Below are 21,494 nucleotides of genomic sequence, written 5' to 3' on the forward strand. Positions count from 1 at the left end.
AACAAAAACTAGATAGTTTAGAACAGAGTTGGTCCCCTCTCCTCCCCAAGTTATGGCTGAAGGAATCCTGTTCTCTTCAAGGGCCGCAGTTGAGGACAGCAGAGACTGAGGGATGCGGCTGTTGGCCAACCACCCTCCTTTCAACCAGAATTACTCCTACTTATCTGTTTTATACATCACTTTTTGTATAAGCTTTCCTAGAAGAACAGACTCCAAAGCTAAAAATAGAAACAAAAATGTCTAAGCCATTGGCTTAGTGGTGCATAAAATGGAAGAGATAATAACCACTAACATTCACTGATTGCCAAGTACTTAAGAAACACTTTCTATGGCTTGCCTAATGTACAGTTCTATACATTCTCTTTTAAGATGAGGAAGTTGAGGCCTAGAGAAGGCAAGTGATTTGCCTGAAGTCACACAGCTAGTAAGATACAGGGCCATGATTTGAAGCCAGGTGTTCTGGTTTCAGATGCCGTGCTCCCGACCACACCACTATTCTGCTTCCCCACGTAGGGTCAGGTTAGACTTGCCTCAGTGACCTCCTCTGGTTCTTTCCAGCTTTATGATTCAGTCAATGAATTATAATGAGACTGATAATGAGATAAAGTAATCATACTTCAGAGGCCACCTCGATAATGAGAACACAAAGTGGAGAAGCATTGACATCTCATGCTTCTCCTCCATGGACTCATTGGCCTTTGAGAAGGTTGGGCCTGAGGAGCCTTTTGAGGGAACAGGCAGTATGACTTTGAGTAAGACACTTTATCCTTCTGGATAAAATGAGAAGACTTAAATTTAAAAGCAAAATTAACTTATAAGCACTTCCTTAAAGATTAAATTCTAAAACCAGGGGCCAGCCCCGTGGCTTAGCGGTTAGGTGCGCACGCTCTGCTACTGGTGGCCCGGGTTTGGATCCCAGGCGCGCACCGACGCACTGCTTCTCCGGCCATGCTGAGGTGGCGTCCCACATACAGCAACTAGAAGGGTGTGCAACTATGACATACGGCTATCTACTGGGGCTTTGGGGAAAAAAAAGAAAAAAGGAGGAGGATTGGCAATAGATGTTAGCTCAGGGCTGGTCTTCCTCAGCAAAAGAGGAGGATTGGCATGGATGTTAGCTCAGGGCTGAGCTGCCACACACACACAAAATAAATAAATAAATAAAAATATTAAAAAAAAAAAATTCTAGGGCCGGCCCCGTGGCTTGGTGGTTAAGTGCGCGCGCTGCGATGCTGGTGGCCCGGGTTCGGATCCCGGGTGCGCATCGAGGCACCACTTCTCCGTTCATCCTGAGGCCGAGTCCCACATACAGCAACTAGGAGGATGTGCAGCTATGACGCACAAATATCCACTGGGGCTTTGGGGGGAAAAAATAAAATAAAATAAAATCTTTAAAAAAAAAAAAAAATTCTAAAACCAATGAGATGAGTAGAAATAGAGAGCTTACAAATGGCTATCAGTTCATGAGGGATGTTCACATACCAGGGAATATACATTTAAGAAATTCTCATTAATCATCTCAAGGAACAGTCAGACATCAAAGTATATCTTATATTGTAATGGAAAATGCTACAGGTTAGCCAACAAGCTACCTTAAGGACAGGAAACACACCACTGCACATTAAAGATGTACACCAAGATCAAAATACATTTTACAACCAAACGTTCTGTGCTATTAAGTTCTGCTACCCAGAGTCACTACAATTAACCTAGTTCAAACTGATTAAAAGGAAGGCTCCTATAATTCATGTTGTAATGCCTTCATTATAATGTGAGAGGGGAAAATCTGAGTCTAAAAAGCCATGGCTATAATATGAGAGGAAAATTCTCCTTATTCTAAACATACCGTTTTAAGAATCTCAACATTCAATACTTGGTAGAGAACTGAAGACATAATTTTTCTAACAGCATCAAGAAACACGCTGCTTCACTGTTATTATTTTTCAGAGAATATAAAATAGTTTTAACTCTAAACCTTCAGACTCAAATTGTTTTTAAAAATAAACTGAGTAACATCTTAACTTGAAATCTAATCAGAGGAAAAATTAAAGGGTCTGAAAAAATCCATCAGTCAAACAGAAATGGGTGAAAGGACTAGAAAGAATTATTAATTTTCCATTTCAATAGTTGCCAATTCACCAAGTGCAAGGCCTTGCAGAAACAAAATTAAATAAACTGAATGTCTGGCAAAGGAAAAATTTTAGGTAGAAAATAATCAGTACTGAGAAAAAGACATTTGGTTTATTTCTATTACAGGAGACCGCACGTGAAGAAGAGTTTCATGGTAAGATCCTCTTTCCAAGGTTTGTTTACCCTACTCCTTAACAGTGTAACATTTCTGGTTTTTCCACTGGTGTAATCAGATTGGAAGACAAGTCAAGCATCCTTAATCAGGTACACAGCAACGGCTTCCCTCAGCTCACACTGAGGAGGTCTGAATGTTCAGTTACAGGGGCCTTCTACAAATAATGGGCATCATTCACTCAGGTAATTTCTCCATGCAGCCGTTACAGAGTAAACAGCTGACTGTATCAAAGGTCTCCAGGCTGGCAGCTGGGGAGGTAGCTCAAGTTATTCATTAATCAGATTTTCCTCTCCAATGTTTACCAAGCAGACCTCCTACTCTAAAGCTTACTTATCCAAGAATTCAAATAGTCAGAATGAAACCATTCAGTTTAACAACAATAATGTTGCAAAATCACCAGCTCTTTTAACAAATGTGTGAATATAGGAAAAACTTAAGCAGTTTAGATGTTTGTTTTTCACATGTGCTGACTGGGAGATGATGAGTCAGAGTGTGGGAATGGGGGGGGAATCTTAAGAGTTTTAAGGAGTGCCTTCCCTATCCTGTCCGCCTATATGAGGCACATTTATCATCAAGGCACAAGTCCCATCTCCTCCAAGAAACCAGCAGTGATTTCTTCCTCCTTTGCACATCCTCAGCCTCTGCAGACAGTAACATCCATTGGGCAATTTAATCAGATATCACCTTATATTGCTACTTCTCTGCAACCTGGGTGCCAGACTGGGCCATAAACTTTTCAAGGGCAATACACTGAATCATAGCTGTGATTTTTTCCTCATAGTTCCTAGCCCAATACCATGTGTAGTAGGTACTCAGTAAACATTTGAAAAATCAATAAACTTAACAGCAAGTAGTCACAGTCTCTTGTTGAACTTGATCCTTCTGATGTGTTCTTTTCATTCAGCAAATAGTCTCCCAGTAAGAGCACTGAACTTTCTTCATTTTAATTACAAAATTACTTTTCAACCTGGAGGCAAAAATATCACCAGACTCTCTAACATTATAAAGGGGCAGAAGCAATCAAGATACTGACATTAGAGATTTTTTAAGCTGTAGGCCAATAATGCACTAAGTTCCATAAAAGGTTGTGTGAATTCTCTTCAACTCACACATGTCAAAGCTACTGGGTCACACTGAACATATTACTGTTTGCTCCGTGTTTTCAAATTCACTGCATATGTGTTTTAAGAATGTCCTATCCGGGAATGCCAGTGTACATTTTGAATAAAGGATAGAATTAGCTCGTGTCAAGCCATGCAGTCTTCTATTATTTAGGTAAACATTGTGCCTCAAGAGAGATCTCATTTTTACATTCATTGAACTTAAATCTTATATCAAACAGAAATTAACAACCGACTAAGCTCCCGCATGCGTCATCATCTTAAACCTTAACCGTGTTCCCCAGCCAGCCCTTGACTATCCTAATTTCAGCAAGAAGAGAAAGTTCGGTGCAGAAGACAGTTCTTCCACAAATGCCCTGAGCCTCTCGGAGCGGCCGCCCAGCACGCCTGCTGGCACCGCAGCTCGGCCCGGTCCAAGTCTGCATTTACTTACAGGGTCACTTTAGTGGTCACCGTCGACCGGCCCGCACCGAAATGGTTCCTGGGCTTCAAACCGTCGGCGTCAGAACCTCCGGCCAATCTGCTCAGCTCTCTGCTTCGACTTCCTTCTCCCCGGCCGTCGAAGTGGTTGGGGAGCGGGCCCCTCTTGTGCTCGGGCTTGATCTCCGGCAGCAGCGAGCTGCTCTTGACCGTGAGCTCGCGGGGGATGACCCGGGCCGCCGCCTCCCCGCTCTCCCCGGGGGCGCCCTTGGCGGCCGGGCCGGGCTCGGGCGCCCTCTTGGGTGGAGACTCCTTGGCGGGAGCCCGCGGGCTGCTGGCGGGCGGGGTGAGCCCGGGCTCCGGGACGCGGCTCCTGCCCCTCCTCTTGGTCGGGGACGAGGCCGGCGGCGGCTGGTTGCTCCGCTCCGACTCCCCTCGGAGCTGCCCTTTGGAGCCGGGGCTGGGCTTGGACTCCGGGCTCGCAGCCGCGGCAACGCCCCCGTCGGGGGCCGCCCGCGGAGATTTCACTTTCTTTTCCGCGGAGACGTTCTCGGCGGCCGCGTTTGGCGCCACCTCGTCGTCGAACACCGCGTCGTCCCTCGCCGTGCAGTCGGGCAGCGCCGGGTCTGCGCCGGGGGAGTCGGTGGATCTCCGCGACCTCCTCCGCCTCCCCGACCGGCGGCCGCCTGACCTCTTATCCATGTCGTCGGAGTCGCCGCGATCCTCTGCCCCGGGAGTAACCACGACCGCCTCGTCCTCCTGCACCGCCTCGGTCTTCCTCAAGTAGATGTCCAAAGTTAACACTTTGGCGGGATGGGCGCGCTCGCCGGGTCGGCTGTCTTCCCCTCGGGGCCCGGCTTTGCCGTTTGCCTGCGCCGAGCTCGCCCAGTTCTCTGCGCCCTCGGCGGGAGGGTCACCTGGTGGTGCAGGTGCGTCCTCAGGGGACTGGCTGCACGTGTCTTGGGGCTCGAGAGAGCCTCCTTTGGCACACACGCGGGGGGCTTGTCCTCCCGCGGGCTGCTCCCCGGTGGGCGACCCCGGCACCCCCCTCGCAGCCTGGGTTGCCTCCTGCTCGCAGCCAGCGCCGGGCGAAGCGTCCTCCCCAGGACTGCGGGCGAGCGTCTCTGCGTTCTCTTGCCTGGAGGAATTCTCTAGTGAGGAATGCAGCTGCTTGGCAGCGATGGTGGCATCTGGGCAAGTCTCTCCCTCAGCCTCCAGAGGTTCTAACTGGGCTGAATCACCCTCATGGCACTGCTGCACAGCCGCCGCCGCTGACCGGCTACTCGAGCAAGGTGACAGCTCGGCGTCCGGGGGCGCGGCCTGCACGCTGCTCTCGGAGTGCGCGCCCTCCGGCTCCTGGGGGGAGCCCTCCTCGCACGTGTCTGTTTGCTCCGGTTGGCTGCCCTGAGATTTACTCTTCTCATTCTCTCTTTCAGGGAGTCTGGGAGAGCTTACATCTTTGGGAGAGGCGAGGGATTTGGCATTTGAACTGGTGGCACTCTCTAACCCGTTTCTGGTGTTCCTTCTCCTTCCTGCCGTGAACAGGTTGCCAAGTTTCCCCAAAACTGGCTTCCTTTTGTTCTCTTCTGGTGGTAGTGCTCTGGACTGAAAAATAAAAGAGAATGGGGAGAGAAAATATGAGAATCCGGATTTTTCCTCTTAGTAGTAAGTAGGAACTACAAGCCAAAATGATTAATAGGCCAGAGTTTCTAACTGAAAAGGGGAGTCGTGTTTTTGTGGCATTCATTCCAACAAAATACACTCTGATTTTACCTTTTGGGTTTTTCCTCAAACACCATCTATGTTTGGCGCTAATTAGAATAACATTTCCTTTAACTATAATTTAGGAAGAAAACTATAAAGGAAAATTCAGAAGGTCCAAGTAATCACTTTTACAAAATAAACAATTCCCAGGTCTGGCTAGCGTTTGCTTTTTACCTTCTTCCTCAATAAAGATGCAATTTCAAAACAGTCATGTGTGACACGGGCAGCAGTAAACACACTAAAGTATTTTAAGGCAGAATTTTTCCTGAAATATCGCCCTTTTTGTAGGAGAAAAGGTGGACAAGGAAAAACAGTCTTCTCTAGAACAGTAGGAGACCACCTGGGTTCAATCTAATTGCAAGCAAAAATAGGAAAACGAGGAATGGGGCTACCTGGGCCTCGCCCTGAGCCAGACCCTGGTTCGCGGCGGGAGGGGCCTGCGCTCCTCCAATGAGAGAAACACGCGGGCGTTTGAATGCCCCGCCGAACCCATCCGGCCGCTTCGAAACTCACCCGAGGGGCTCTTCCCAGCTAGGGATTCCTAGGAGTGTGAACGAGGGGACTAGAAGGAGAAGGAGGCGAGGGTGGAGGACGACCGCCCTCGCACATCCTCCACGCCAGCCGGGAAGGCGCGAGCGGACGCAAGCTCGCAGGGCTCTGCCGGGGGTCGGTCCCTCTCCACCAAACTGGGCTCTGGGTGCGCACAGGCGGGAGCCCCAGGAACCCACCCACCCGTGGGCGGGGGCCCGAGCTGCCTGCGATGATCCGCCCTGGCCCCGGGAAGGGCAAAGGTCTGCGCCTGGAGCAAAACGGCCCGCACCTGGTGCCCGCGCCGGAAGCCAGGAGGGCGCTCGGAACAAATCAATAGCAGCAAACCCGCCAATGGGCGCCGCGGCGGCCGGGTTTGCCCGCGCGGGGTGGGGTCAGGTGAGGGGCCCCTGGGACCGGCAGGAAGAGGAGGAGGCTGGCCTGGGAAAGGAGGGAGCGCGAGCGAGCCCAGCCTTGTCTCCTAGGGGAGGGAAGCGTATTCCGGGTAACAACACCACTGAAACCAAGCCCACGCGTGTGGCTACAATAACTCAAGAATTAACTCTTCCACTTAAAACCCAGGAGAGCTGGTTTGAGCCCCCGTGAGGCCGCAAAGAGCCCCCCCCTTTCCTGGAAGGTGATCGTTCAGGCGAGTTTTTACAATATTGAGTGCAGGGAGAGGCTTGAATCACTCCTTAAAACAGCTCCATTTCATTTGAGTTATGTGCAGCCAGTGGTCTTTGGAGATGGTGGGAAATAGGAAAGACTGTAAGATAAAATATGGAATTAACAGGGTCCACAAGCATTTATTGAGACAGTCCTGGCACTAACATCATGTAATTCTGCAACAGCCTTGTGAGGTAAATGCTGTTACCCCACAGGAGAAATAAATGAGGAAAGTGAAGAGACTTAAAGGGTGTGTTGGCGGTAGGGGCAATAAAGCCAGGATTCAAACCCAAGTCCTCAGCTTGCAACCGGTGCTCCTCCAACTCCACCCCAGGGACCCCTTTTAGAGGACTTGGAGGTGCAGGGGGCACCCCTGAGCCAGAGACAGCCCAGGGGAATAGATTCCAGGCCACACACCCCCAGAATCAGCTCCTGCTCATGAACCAGATTTAGTGACAAACTGCAGAGGAGATTCTTCTGGTTTGAGAAGCACTTGTTAGGACCTTTGGAACTAGACAGCTGCTGCATGAAGAAATGGACCAGGACCAGTGTTGCAGCCACTGGGAACTTTTGTGACTGAGTTGATATGCCTCTAAAATCTAACCAGATTTTGATTAATAAGTCAGTTCTTCAATGGTTATACAAATAATATTGGGAGAATTCACGGTGTAATTTAGAAAGAAAAAAATACGTTAAAATATTCCAACTTCCTAAGGAATATATTTGGACTCTTTTACTATGAGTCAAAGGTATTACATGATTTTTTATCAAATTAATTCATGCTTACTGAGCCCTCCTTATGCGCTAGACACTTGCTAAGTGATTTACATAGATTCTCATTAGAGACAGCCCTTAAGGTAGGTAGTGTTTTTATGTCCATTTGCCAAGGTTATTTATCTCTGCCCAAGGTCTCACAGCCAGTAGTCTTTCTAACTTTGGAGATGGAGCTCTTTGTCTCTGCTGTCCGGACAGGCCTTGAAAAATATCCTGAAGTAGCCAGGAAAATAGGTTTGAGTCTGTTGGCTTAATTTTAGCCTGTGTCAAAAGAAAACAACCAAGTATATTAGTCTGTCCTGCCAATGATGTTGCAATCCATTTTTCCCATGAGGTTGAAAGATGCCTGCTCAGCAGTCCTCTCTGCTCAGTACAGGCATTTTTTCATTTTTGGCTATAGCTGCTTTTTACAAAACCAGTTGCTCTTGGTAACTTGGCTTCATCAACTACTTGACTCCTCCTCCTCCCAGAGGGGCAACCAGTTCATCATCTGCCAGGCTGCTTTGTCTATTGAACTGCCTAGAATTCGAGTTTTGTTTGTTTATACATGAATGTTCACAGCAGCTTCATTCATAATAATCAAAAACTGGAAACAAATGTCCATCAGCGGGGGAATGGATAAACAAATTGTGGTACATCCATACAACAGACTACTGCTCAGCAATAAAAACGACTGAACTTCTGAAACATGTAACAACATGGATGAATTTCAAAAGCATTATGCTAAGTGGAAGAAGCCAGACTCAAGAGGTTACATACTGTACGGTTCCATTTCTATGACATTCTAGACAATGCAAATCTAATCTATAATCTTGGAAAGTAGATCAGTGGTTGCCTGAGGGCAGAGGTGGAGGGGTGACTGGAAAGAGGCACAGAGGAACTTCAAGGGTGATGGCAGTGTTCTATATCTTGACTGTGGTGATGGTTACACACATGCACATATCTTTCAAAACTCATCAAACTGTACCCATCGAATGGGTGTGTTTTATATATAAATTATATCTCTAAAAAGTTGATTTAAAAATAGAGCTTTTTCCCTGGGAAATAAAGAGCAGAAACACAATCCATCTGGCTCAGATGCACATTTCATATTTCTTAGTCAATGGGGCCTGCAATTCATTTCAAAGGCTAGTCCTCATATGTAGGGGAATGCAGTCTTCCCCCAAGGAGCCAGGTCCCTGTGCATCTCCAGCATCATATCTCTATGCAGGATCCTCTGAGCAGAGTTCAGAATGCCCCATTCCTCCAGAGTAAAGTCCACAGTCACATCTTTGAGGGACACCCTTTCTTAAAACATTTCTTTTCAGCCAAGGATTATTTCTTCCCAGTGTTCATGGAGGAAGGATAGTATGGCACATAGAGAATGAAAAACTAGATGGGAAGTTGTCCAGAGAGTGGCAATTGGCTCCTTCTTAAGTAGCAAGCTTTGTGCTTGGAGTCCTAAACCTAGGATGGGAGGCCAGGCCCAAAGAGCTTCTCGGTCATCTGTTTGGGAGGGGAGTGTTCTGCAAAGAGGTCATGAGGGCCCATCAGTCTTCTTCCTGCTCCCCTAGGCTCCTCCCCAGGCTCTTCTCCGGGCCTCGGCAGGTTAGCGAGGGTTCTCAGGTGCTGGGTGTTCTCAGACCACAGCAGAGCCATGCAATCCCAGGAGCTCCTTTGTAGTTAGCTTTATACCATGTGCTTTCCGCCCACCTCACTGTGCAGAGCCTACACTTGGAATCCTCCGTCACCCATGCCCTACCGAGATGAGTCCAGTCCACAAGAGGATTATGTTAGAAATAGTCCATGGGTTGTGTGAGGCAATCTGTTTTAGAATGTTCTTTGTTGGCTAATATTAAATGTGGCTCAGTAGGGGGCGTGTGTAAGCATCTATAACAAGACCATATTCCAGCAGTGTGCAGAGGCCCAGGCAGCACTGGCTGCTCAACCTTCTTGGTGTGGCAGCACCTGCTATCAGCAGCTAACTTAGTAAAAATTCCCTTGTACTGTTATACATAATTTCAGAGATCTCTGCTACCTCCTCCACTAGTGGGGAACAAAAGTCAGGAGATACAGGAAAAATTGTTAATATACTACCAAATTGTTAATATACCAAAATGTCTAGACATATAGGCAAAACAGTGTGGTTTTTGTGAGTGTGTGTGCTCTTTTGCATTTTTTTTTTCAGATTACCTATTGGAGTCATTGCTTTAAATTCTGAAGTACTTCACCTGAAACCACGTTTGGAGGTTGAAGAAAAATATGTTGAGCTTATTGTTTGAAACTGTAACTAACATATTGTTTAAAAATAAGTCTTGCAGGGGCCGGCCCCGTGGCATAGCAGTTAAGTTTGTGCGTTCCGCTTCGTTGGCCCGGGGTTCCCCCGTTCGGATCCCAGGCGCGGACCTACTCACCACTCATCAAGCCATGCTTAGGTGGCATCCCACATAGAGCAACTAGAAGGATGTACAACTATGACACACAACTATCTACCGGGGCTTTGGGGAGAAAAAAGGAAAAAAGGAGGAAGATTGACAACAGATGTTAGCTCAGGGCCAATCTTCCTCAAAAATAAAGAAATAAAAAAAATAGTGCATTTAAAAAAAAAATAATGAATCTTGCTTATGTTTTCCACCTTTCCTTGCCCAGTGGAATGTAAGCCTCTTAAGAGCAGGAAAAAATGTCCTGTGTGCATTCTCAGCACCAAGCACAGGGCCTTACAGCTAGAGGTGGACATAAAGTATTTGTGCTACCAAAGAATTAGTAATAGCCCACTTCTGTTGCAAAAGGGAGTTACCCACACTCTTGGAGATAACTAGAAACACAGTCAAGTCTAAACAAAACAAAAACAGAATGGAAATCTTTTCTGCACAAGATGTAGTGGGGTCAAGAGTTTGCAGCTCTGCTCTGCCCATGAGGATTCTGCACGATGAGGCAGCTGCTGGCACAGACTGATTTCTTCAGGTTCACTGCTGGCTCCTAGCCTGCATCTGACTCGAGAAAGCAGATCAAGATCTGTTTACATGGACTCACCTGTACATCCCACAAAACTGTGGTCATTGATATATGAAAGTAACTTTATTTTGGAAACACATGTGATTCCCTAAGCACCTTACTTTGTTGATTTCTGAAAGATCCCTTAGCTCCTTAACTACAGTTCAGCATGATGAGGAATGAGTCCAATGAACGTTATTGTGAATGATAGGATCGGATATATTACTTTCATAATACCTTAGGTTCATGTGTGTTTGCATTGCGAGGAACTTTTTTTCTACATAGATTTTTTAAAAATAGCTTTAGTTGGGTGGCTTAAAAAATATAGGAATTTAAGCTACTTCACGCTTCAACTTTTAAAAGTCAAAACAAGGATTAGAAAATTCCATTCAATACAAGCAAGACATACTTTTGAACCTTGTGATGACTAAAGAACAAAGATGGCGAGAAGGGAAGGGGGAGGGGGAGAAAAAAGAGAGAAATATTCAAAGCCGGATAGAAAATCCGATGGAGAGTCAGATTTCAAGAAAGAGAAACACACAAAACCAAGAAAGACTTTCATGAGGAGACATCACTCTTTTCTTACAACTTCCAGGATATTCATGCTGAAGACTTTTAGAATTAAAATTAAAATCACATTTTTCGCTGATAAATGTACAGCAGAATATCATCTCAGTCTCAGAACCACCAGACAGATGAAGTTAAATTTAAGTGAGGATCCAGCTACGGATCCCTGACACCACAGACCTAGATTTGGAAAAGTCACTTAAAATGAGCTGCTCTCCTCTTCATCTCTCCATTTTGTGTTTTTCTTTTTGGTATTGCTTGGCTAATATATATGGCCCACTCTAAATACATTCAACACACACACACAAAATGCAAAAGATATAATGAAATATTCACACAAATAAACCTTGACCTATTAAGCACTGAAACTTTTCATTTTAACTTTTTAAATAAATATTTTTCTTTTATATGTTATATAGTTCCCTCCCTCAGAGTATACTAAGTATAATTTAGCTACTTCTTAATGATCCTGGAGACAGAACATGGACCTCTGTTGTTACATTTGTGCTATGAGAGTGATTTCCTCCAGGGCTGTTACAATGAGTGAAGGCTAAGGCTTGCACTAAATGATCCACAGAGTATAACACTGTTTAGTAATAAGCAGGCCCCTTAGGAAAAGGCACATGAAATTACTACATTCAACCATTTTTGATCTATGGTACAATTTCATGTGGTGAAACCAATAATACGTTACATTAGATCTTCAGAGGCTTTCCCTCCATTCTCACTGCTCCCCAGCATCCCAGGGTGGAATGCTTCCTTGCCCCTGTGCTGTTTCTAATACTGGTCAGCACTCCCAATGCCCACCGCATCTCTGCAGCTCACCATTGTTTTCCTTGTTTGTTTTTATTTATTTTTTTATCTCTTCTCTGTCCTTTAACTTCATGTGACACATACTTCCCTACTTACAACCTCAATATGTGTGTTTTTTCTAATGCTGCCACTTCAAGCCAATGACAATCACATCCTGTTGTATAAAATCATAGTTATACTATTGGGTAAAAGAATAGTGACAGACTGTTTTGGTTTCTTTTTTTAACTTTCAGGTTTAACAGTGTCCTGACAAAGAGGCATTACTGAATATGAAAGCCATAATTCAGGAAATAGTTATCTGTTCATTATTCTGAAAGTATTTTCCACTCTTCCAGAGGGTTTAATAAAGAAGTAAAGGATTTATTTTAAAAAGCAGACTCCTGAGCCAGCCCTGATGGCCTAGCGGTTCAAGTTCGGCATGCTCTGCTTCGGCGGCCCTGCTTCGGTTCCCAGTTGCGCAACCACACCAGCCGTCTGTCTGTAGCCATGCTGTTTCAGCAGCTCACATAGAAGATCTAGAAGGATTTACAACTAGAATATACAACTATGCACTGGGGTTTTGGAGAGGGAAAAAAAAGAGAGAAGAAGATTGGCAACAGATGTTAGCTCATGGCGAATCTTTCCCAGCAAAAAAGATAAAAAACAAATAAATAAAAAGTAGACTCCCGGTTCCAAGTAAGGATCATTTTTAGGTCATTTACTGTTTGACAGAAACAGAGTGAAACCTAATTGTTTAAAGCCTTTGACACTTGATCAATCAGAAAGGAAGATAAGATCATAGAATGTTTGACTGGTAGGCTCATTTACTCATTTGTTCCACCAATAACTATTGACAGTCTGCTCCCTGCAGAATTTTCTCCTTACCTTACAGAGGCAAACCGTGGCCCAAAGAGTCTAAATAATTTTCCTAAGACACAGATCAGGCTTTCTACAAGTTAGCTCAGATTTTTTCCTATTTGAAATTATATCATTAGAAAAATAAGATTTTATTTACTAGAATATGGTTTACATATCACTTTCGTGAATGTACTGACTGCATAGAGGATATTACACCTGGGTGGGGTGCTTATTCCCCAGCCTTGCAACACACCCGTGGACGCAACAGTAGAAGAGCTCTCCCTTATTATGGAGAATCAGGTGACTGTAAACAGTGTGTGCTGGACACCTCAGCCTTCTCTGTGCCCCAGGCCCCTGACTGTGATGGAATACAGAAACTGACTCCCTTACCCTTCAGCTTTGGGTTGGTTCAGCCAGTGGAAGGCACTGACAGGAAATCAAAGGGAGGGACTGTCAAGGTTTTTTTCTCCATCTCTCCCTCTCCCTGTTAGGCTCTGGGTGGGGTGTGGCCGGGTTTGACTATGGCATCTGTTGGGCAGCCCTCCCTTGCAGCTACACTTCTCCAGGTTCCAGTAATTGCTTCCTCCTTCAGGCCTCGATGGAAAGGGTCTCAACTGGTGCCAGCCTGGGGGTGCTTCACTAGCCTTTGCTTGGGATAGAACCATGTTTTGTGGGGCATAAAGCATATATAATTTTGAGAGCTTTCTTTAAGAAAAAGAACGCAAAACACTGGATTACGTATTTAGGGACAGAGCCTTGGCAGAGCCCATGTGAGCCAAGAACTCGGAAGCTTAAGCTTCTTTCTCCTCTCTTGGTTTCCTTAAAACCTTGCCCACACTTTGTAAATAGTCCCTCATTACTTTCCTCAGTTACCCACATTGACTGGAGTACCTGTTTCCTGTGCTGGAGTCCTGACCAATACTTACTGTGTGCCTAAGTATGGGTAAAAATAGCTCAGAATGTTTCTCTATAGGTAAATTAAGCAGAGTTTCCCAGACATTTTCTTTTTCTCACAAAGATAACTGTCATGCTGAATTAATTTGCTTTACAGTAGAGATGTATAATCCTAATTTGGTGAATATTTTTTCTTATGGATAATGTGTAACTAAGAGGAGATATAGGAATTTGAAATTTATAGCACAGTATTTCTTACTGTCTCCTGGATTATATGCATCTCTTGATGAGTATAATCAAACCACTGACTAGTTAATTCCCAAGTGGAATAAAGAAGCTTAGCCAAACTGGAAAATGGAAATGTGCTCATTGTGAAGTAGTCAAATTAGTTCCTTTTATTATTGAATAGTTCTTTTTCTATTGAATTGGAACCAAAAAAGCATGTTCTTTATGCCATTTAAAAAGAATGACTTGCACAATAACTCATGTCAAAGATCAAGAATAAGCTCTTTAAAACACTAGAAAACCGGGGCCGGCCCCGTGGCGTAGCGGTCAAGTGCCCGTGCTCCACTGCTGGCAGCCTGGGTTCGGATCCCGGGCGCGCACCGATGCACCGCTTGTCAGGCCATGCTGTGGCGGCGTCCCATATAAAGTGGAGAAAGATGGGCATGGCTGTTAGCCCAGGGCCAGTCTTCCTCAGCAAAAAAAAAAAAAAAAAAAAAAAAGAGGAGGATTGGCGTGGATGTTAGCTCCGGGCTGATCTTCCTCACACAAAAAGACCAAACAAACAACCAAAAAAAAAAACACTAGAAAACCAAAAGTGAGTCTCAGAATCTGAGTACTCAAGTCCCAAGGACTAGTCTTCGGATAGGTCATCCATATACACATGATGTAAGGAGGGAGGTAGGGAAGAAGTTGGGGAGAAGAGGGTGAGGCAGCCCAGGAGAGGACTGACATGGCATGCCCGCTCTCCTACCAGGCACAGCTAGCAGTCAGGTCCACGTAAGGTGACAGAGACCAGGAAGAGAGAAGGAACTTGGAGGTGGCAGTTCTAGAAAGAATGAAGCCTCTCTAACACAGCACTATTGACGATAGGCTGCCTCTGAGACTTCTAGCGACCTTGAGACTTCATAACTTAAGGTTAGGTTAACTACATTTAAAATATGGCAGAAAATAGTGGATTTATTTCTAGAAAATGGAACAATCTTTACCTTTCCAATTAATATATACATCCCAGAAATTTCTCAGTTTTCTGTAGTTTCTAGTGAGAATTATTGACTTCCTGGCAATACTTTTCAAATTAAGAAGCAGAATGCAGGGCCAGCCCTGGTGGCCTAGTGGTTAAGTTTGGTGTGCTCTGCTTCGGCGGCCTGGGTTTGGTTATCAGGTGCAGACCTACTCCATTTGTCTGTCAGTGGCCATGCTGTGGCGGCGGCTCATGTACAAAAAGAGGAAGATTGGCAGTGGATGTTAGCTCAGGGCTAATCTTCCTCAGCAAAAAAAACAAAAAAAGAAGAAGCAGCAGAATGCATGCTTTCATGAAGAGAACTCAGGAATACTACTGAGTAGGGATCAAATTATTTATTCTCTCAAATTTCCTCATCTGTAGTACAGGGTATTGAGAAATTCACATGAAATGATATATATGAACATACTTTGAAGAGCACCAAGTGCCCTAAGACAGTGATGGCTGGCATAATTAATAGTCTGATATTTTGCTGATTTCATAGCCCAAGTTTAAATTATAGAAGCTAAGTAAATAACTAATAAGATTATTTTATGATTCTCAGTTGGTGAGAAGGAGATGAAAATAACAGTATCTGAAAAGTACAATTTCTAAAAGAGTTAACATGTCTGCAGAACTTGGCATATCATTGCTTATGAGCACTCATTTTCAATGCATCATGACTAGAATAAAGAAAACAAACAGGAGTCTACTCTTTTTTAAAAGCTTTTCTTCCCCAAGATCATATTGTATATAAGATATACAACTAGGTAGAGTGAACACCTTTGGATCATCCTGTGTAAAACAGCACCTCACTTTCTATAACCTTATCCTCCTTATTTTTCTTCATAGCACTTATCATTGTCTGAAGTGTACTTCATATTAATTTGTATACTTTGTTGTCTGTTTTTCCTTATAGAATGTAAGCTTCATGAGAACAAGAATGTAGTTTTGGTCACCACTGTGTCCCAAACCCTTCCTCAATGCATGGCACCAGTAGGTACTCAATAAATATTTATCAGATGAACACATCAACCATATTTTCCAGAAATCCCTTACTCTCCCACCCATCAACAAAGGAGAGCCAGACAACAGTGTGTAATGGAACAGCCAGTGGTTTGGGGGCAATGAATTATTACTGAAGTGAACAACTCTCATGCAAGAACAAAGCCCCGTCTAGCTTTAGTGCCCTTTTCAAATGACTCCTCCAAAACGTAGTTTCTGAAATATTTATCCTCTGGATTGTTTTGAGCATCAAATGAGATGTTTGTAAAACAGCTAGCACAGTCTCTGGGAAAGAGACAGGGAAGGGAAAAGGAAACCTTAAAAAAAAAACAAACTAAAGAAATACACATTCATATTTGAAAGTCAGGATACATAAACAAGTACAACGAAGAAAATATAAATTATCCTTACTTTTTCCATCCCCAAACACTACTATTACTATTTTTTCTTCCTGGCTTTTTTTCAGGGCATTATACAATATCATTTTGTACCTGCTGTTTGGTAAATTGTTCTTTCACTGAATTCATGCAGATAAATATATTTCTATAATAACATTTTTAATAGTTGCATTGAATTCCATTATGTCAATGTACCACAATTCCTACGGTTCATTTTTGTTATTTTCAGTGCATTGCAAGCTGCAGAAAACGTATCTGTAGCTTATCTCTATACATATCATTAATTATCTCCAGAGAATACATTTCTAATTAGCAATCCAGGGAAAAGTAAAACCACAACGAGATATCTTGACACACCCGCCAGATTGGAAAATAATTTAAAAGAACAATAATTCCAAATATTAGAGAGGCTCATACACTGGCGATTGATGTGGAAAACACTTTGGCATTATCTTATAGAACTGAAGACACGGAAACCTATGTACAAGCAATTCCTCTCCTCACTGTACTTGCTAGAGGAGCAGTTCTCAAAATTTTGGTTTTAGAACTCCTTGACACTCTTAAAAATTAAAGACGCCAAGACCCTTTGTCTATGTAGGTTATATCCATCAATACTTACCAGGGTAGAAATTAAAACTGAGCAATTTTTAAAGTTCAACAACACTCAGGAAACATTCTATTAGCCATCAGAGCAAGAGATCATTACACGTCATGTGGCCTCTGGATCTCCACCATACACTTGTCAGAGCATGAGAGTGAAAGGCAAGTGACATCTTAGCACTATTATGAAAATAGTTGTGATATTACTGACTCCCCTGAAAGATTTCGGGAACCCTCAAGGGTCTCCAGACCTCACTTTGACAACTGCTGCCCTCCAGAAGCTCATGAATGTTGTTCCAGAACATATGCACAAGCATGTGCATAGCAGCATTGCTTGTAATAGCCCCCAACAAGAAACAGACCAGATGCCATCAACAGTAAAATGTTGTGGCGCATTCATAAAATAGAATACTCTACTGCAATAGAAATGAGTGAACTTCAGTAGCACACAATCCATGGATAAATTTTATAAACATAAAGTTGATCAAAAGAATCCAGACACAAATGAGAACATGGTATATAATTCCACTTATATGAAATTCAAAACCAGGAAAACTAAATTGCATTGTCTTAGGATATATTTATAGGTGGTAAAACTATAAAGAAAAGCAGAGACGTGGTGATCATACCAGTTAAGATAGTGGTTACTTCTTGTGGTACAGACCCTGTCTTTATTTAAAATGTTGATATTTTGTTCACCATGGATTTTTTGTACTAAATTGTATTTTTTTAAATATTGCAATAAAATATTATTTGGTTACTGATTTTTTTGGCACTCCCTTAAACTTTGCTCCTGAGGTGAGCACCCCACTCCCTTGACCCTAGTCCTGGCCCTGGTGATGAGGGAGTCTCATTCCGATGTGTTCGGAAAGAGACCACAGGAGACTGAAGAGGTGCGGCAATATGCTATTTCTTGACCTGCACCTAGTTACATAGGTGCTTGCTTTATAATTATTCATTATACCTTACATTTATATTTTATACACTTTTCTGATGCATGCTATATTTTTACAATAACCAGATAAACATGCATTCTTTGCTTTCTAATGGCATTGAACATATTTTACATACTTATTGTCCTTTTATTTTTCTTATTTTGTGATTTATTTAGGCTAACATTTCTTAAGAACCTATCATGTGCCAGGCACCTCCTAACAGTCCTGTGAGGTTGTCACTGCCACCGTCATTTTACATTTGAGAAAACTGGGGTGTGAAAAATGATGCGCCCAAAGTCACGCACAGCTGGAGGGACCAGAAGATGCATAGGAATGTTTGTGCCATTTCTCTCCTTCTATTTCCTGCTCTGTTCCTTTTGGCTGCATTTGGCTATCCTGTGTGGGCGCGCGCGCGTGCGCGCGCGCGCACACACACACACACACACACACACACACACACACTGTAAACATGATCAGGGAGAAACGAGGTAGGTCACCTCAGACACAGAAAGAGCCTAGAAGCAAAGCTTGCTGCTAGGGAAGGTGGGGAGGAGGAGCAGCTGCAAGGATGGGAAATGGACCGTGGAGACCGAGGAGGAGGGGCTGAGAAGGGCAGCCCCAGGGGAACCCAGAGCACAGCACTGGAACTACCAAACTGGGGAGAAATTCACACTTTAACTCTCTGGGACCTATAAAATCATAGGTGTTCATTTAGCATCTAATATCTGTTCCCACTCTCCGAATCTTCTAGCCCTTTCACTCACTTCCTTTCTACCCTCAGGAAGATCCGCTCGATTTCCCCTCCCACGGAATCTGAGCTTATTCCTCACTCCCTCCGTTAGACTCTGTCTTGGGGGATTTGGGACGCTGTGTTTGCTGGGGATGGGAAGACTGTGCGAAAGCTGCTGCTCCCTCAGTTTTGAAAAGTAAAACATTTCATCACCTCTCTCCACGCTGTTCCTGGCAGGCAGCATGAGCCTCGGATGCTTTCTCTCTGCCTCAGCTTGCACGTTTGGACCGCGTTTTGCAAACACTGTTCCTGTACAGGCTTGAGGCAGACAAGCCTGTGTACGCAGGTTGAGCACTGCCCTAGTCCCGATTACGCCTGGAGACACAGGGGGCAGGTTCCTGCCCATTTCAAGATTTGAATAAAAATTAAAATGTCTTCTGACTCGCCACTACCCTACTAGTTCTGCAGTGCCTTCCTGCACCTTTATCTCATATCACAGAGAAACTCAAGGGAGAAACAATCTTCGAAATTACGAACCTGGAATAAAACTCCTCCTGCAGATCTCCCCCACCCCACTCCAAGATCACTTACCAATATGTAGGCTATAGTTAATCTGCTTAGTACATTTTTAGCTGTTTACAATTAAGCCTTACTAAAATGGTTGATCAAAATATCAGAAATTTCACTTATTCAACTTAAAATGTTTTTTGAAGGTTCATAGTCATGATGCTATTAAACCTAGATGTTTTATTTGCCAAGTCATTTAAAAAAGGCATTTCTCATAAAACACAAGGTATTAATTCTGCTAGGATTTCTAGGACTATATTAGAAGCAAAAACCTTAGTGTAAAGACTATTTGTCAGTGTAGTTATTAAGCCATTATGTCTAAAATAGCAAAAAATGGGGGAAAGTATTAAGTATTAACAAAGAAAATGACAGCAATAATGCCCAACACTTACTCTGGGCTTTATATTTATGCCTCTATGATCAAACCAGTGAGCAAAGTTTAATAGACCTTATATAAACTTCTTTTTCTTAAAAGTTTACAAGATTGCTTTTTTCTCATAATTTATTTTAAGCCATAGCACTTCTCGAATGATAGGGTAGTAAGAAGCTGGGTCTCTCTCATAAATTTCTGTGTCCTAATAAAATCTCGTTTGGGGAAAGTATGTGTAACACATAATAACTTATGGGGACGGACCAGCGAGAGCAGCAGGCAGCCAACACCCACAGGAGAACACATTTGAAAGATAACCTACATTTTAAAAGAATGTGAAATAGATTCTACCTTCTCTTACCATGAAGAAAAATAAAAATCAATCCTTGCTCTCAACAGAATGTTTCCCAACTAGTTTCTTCCAAGGGGCTGGGCATCAGTTTGCCTTTGAAATTTTGGAAAAGGGGCAGGGAGAAATGATTTTTTTTTTAACTCAAGGGAAAAAAGGGATTAGCTAAGTTCTTTATAGCACACTCAACAACAGGTCTATAAAATTAACATTGTTAGAATGGCTGACGGAACTAACTCAAATATATTTAACAAGAGTAGCTTGTCAATGATTACCTGTCACATTTTTAAGAACCTAGAAAAAGGCAGACGCAGCAGATCATATAGACATTTTCATTTCTACTTCAAGCCAATGTCTCTGAGGGTACTCAGTCTCCCACTATAGTCCTTCTACTCACAATTGCTTACGGTTTTTAAGCCCAAAGAATTTGCCAGCTATAGACAATAAACACATCGTGAAGCTAATTGATGTCATTAATAATACTACTATACAAGTTCAAAACAAACTCTTAGCCGATGAAGAGATAACAAAAATTCAGTTAGTTTCTTACCATGATGTTGCTTCTTTTTCGCTCTCTATAGAAACACCAAGAGAAGGTGAGAAGTAAAATGCAGCTGTGCGGGCATTACCAGTATCAATCTTCTTACTTCTCAAAATAGCCTCGCCTAGTCCTCCTTCTTCTAGGCTGCCCTGTTCTAACTCTTAGCAGCTCACCTTTCGGGCAGGGCTGTGCTGCTCTCTCCCAGAGCCAGAGCCCAATGACAGATAACTGACTGTTCACGGGAAAAGCACATTTAATAAGGGTGTGTTTGATTCACAAGTTCAAAGGGTTAAAAAGGTGCGCCCTTTTTTGGGTGTGACACTGGACCAAAATTGTTGAAAGACAACAGAGGAAGTAGTAGGTAGTTTGGGGAAAGTTGCCCTTCATGCAGTAAATTATACAGAAAACCTTCCTGTCTCCTGATGAGAGGCGATAGGAAGTAGATAGAGCAAGAAGGATATTTTAGCTTTGATTTGTTTTCTCTGGTGAACAAGGTTGACTTTCTTTAATGCTGAGTTTTTGTTATGTCTTGTTTTAATTCTAGCTTTAATTTACTTATGCTTTTTAAAAAAGATATAAATTATATCCCATAAGGTACATACCATGTAACAATACAAAAAATGTAAGCAGGCAATATAATAACAGAAAAGGCAAAAATTATGTCCACCTCATTAAAACCCAAATAATTGACACCTATATTCATCATAAATATAATTCAGTAGTTACAAATTACTATAACATTTGCTCCAAAAGTTTCTAGTTTGTATAAGTCTTAGAATTTTTCAGTATTTGGTAACAAGTTTCATTCTTCAATGAAACAGTCACACTACTATTAGACTAATTAATTATTTAAGCCTTTATTATTAGGTGATATAAATCAGAAAAAAATATTCTATTTTTTTCATCATGACCATCAATATTAGAAACATTTATTAAGTACCTACTGGCTCGTCAATGAGGAAGCTTGTATTGATGATGGTGAGTATGGTTGTGTGGTGTTATTCTTTTTTATATTTTTAATTTTATTTTAAATTATGGTAGAAAGCACATAAAATTTACTATCTTAACCATTTTTAAGTCTACAGTTAGCTATATTCGTATTGTTACCATAG

The 21,494-nt window shown here is 43.0% G+C and overlaps 1 protein-coding gene across 2 annotated transcripts in view; it reads right to left on the minus strand.

Annotated features, from left to right (window-relative positions):
• The window catches only part of CRYBG1 (crystallin beta-gamma domain containing 1), a 195,843-nt gene that overhangs the window by 44,611 nt on the left and 129,738 nt on the right, over window positions 1-21,494 (minus strand). Inside the window, exons 1-2 of one of the 2 annotated variants that reach the window (XM_058566532.1) lie at window positions 5,785-5,923; window positions 3,860-5,451 (exon numbers count right to left, since the gene is read on the minus strand). In XM_058566532.1, the coding sequence (XP_058422515.1) occupies window positions 3,860-4,548 (689 nt within the window). In that variant the 5' untranslated portion in view covers window positions 4,549-5,451; window positions 5,785-5,923. Of the gene's footprint in view, window positions 1-3,859; window positions 5,452-5,784; window positions 5,924-21,494 lie in introns of those variants that run through there. The other variant, XM_058566531.1, reaches the window with a different exon arrangement.

The sequence above is a fragment of the Diceros bicornis genome, chromosome 23, assembly GCF_020826845.1.
Source record: "Diceros bicornis minor isolate mBicDic1 chromosome 23, mDicBic1.mat.cur, whole genome shotgun sequence".
NCBI lineage: Eukaryota > Metazoa > Chordata > Mammalia > Perissodactyla > Rhinocerotidae > Diceros > Diceros bicornis.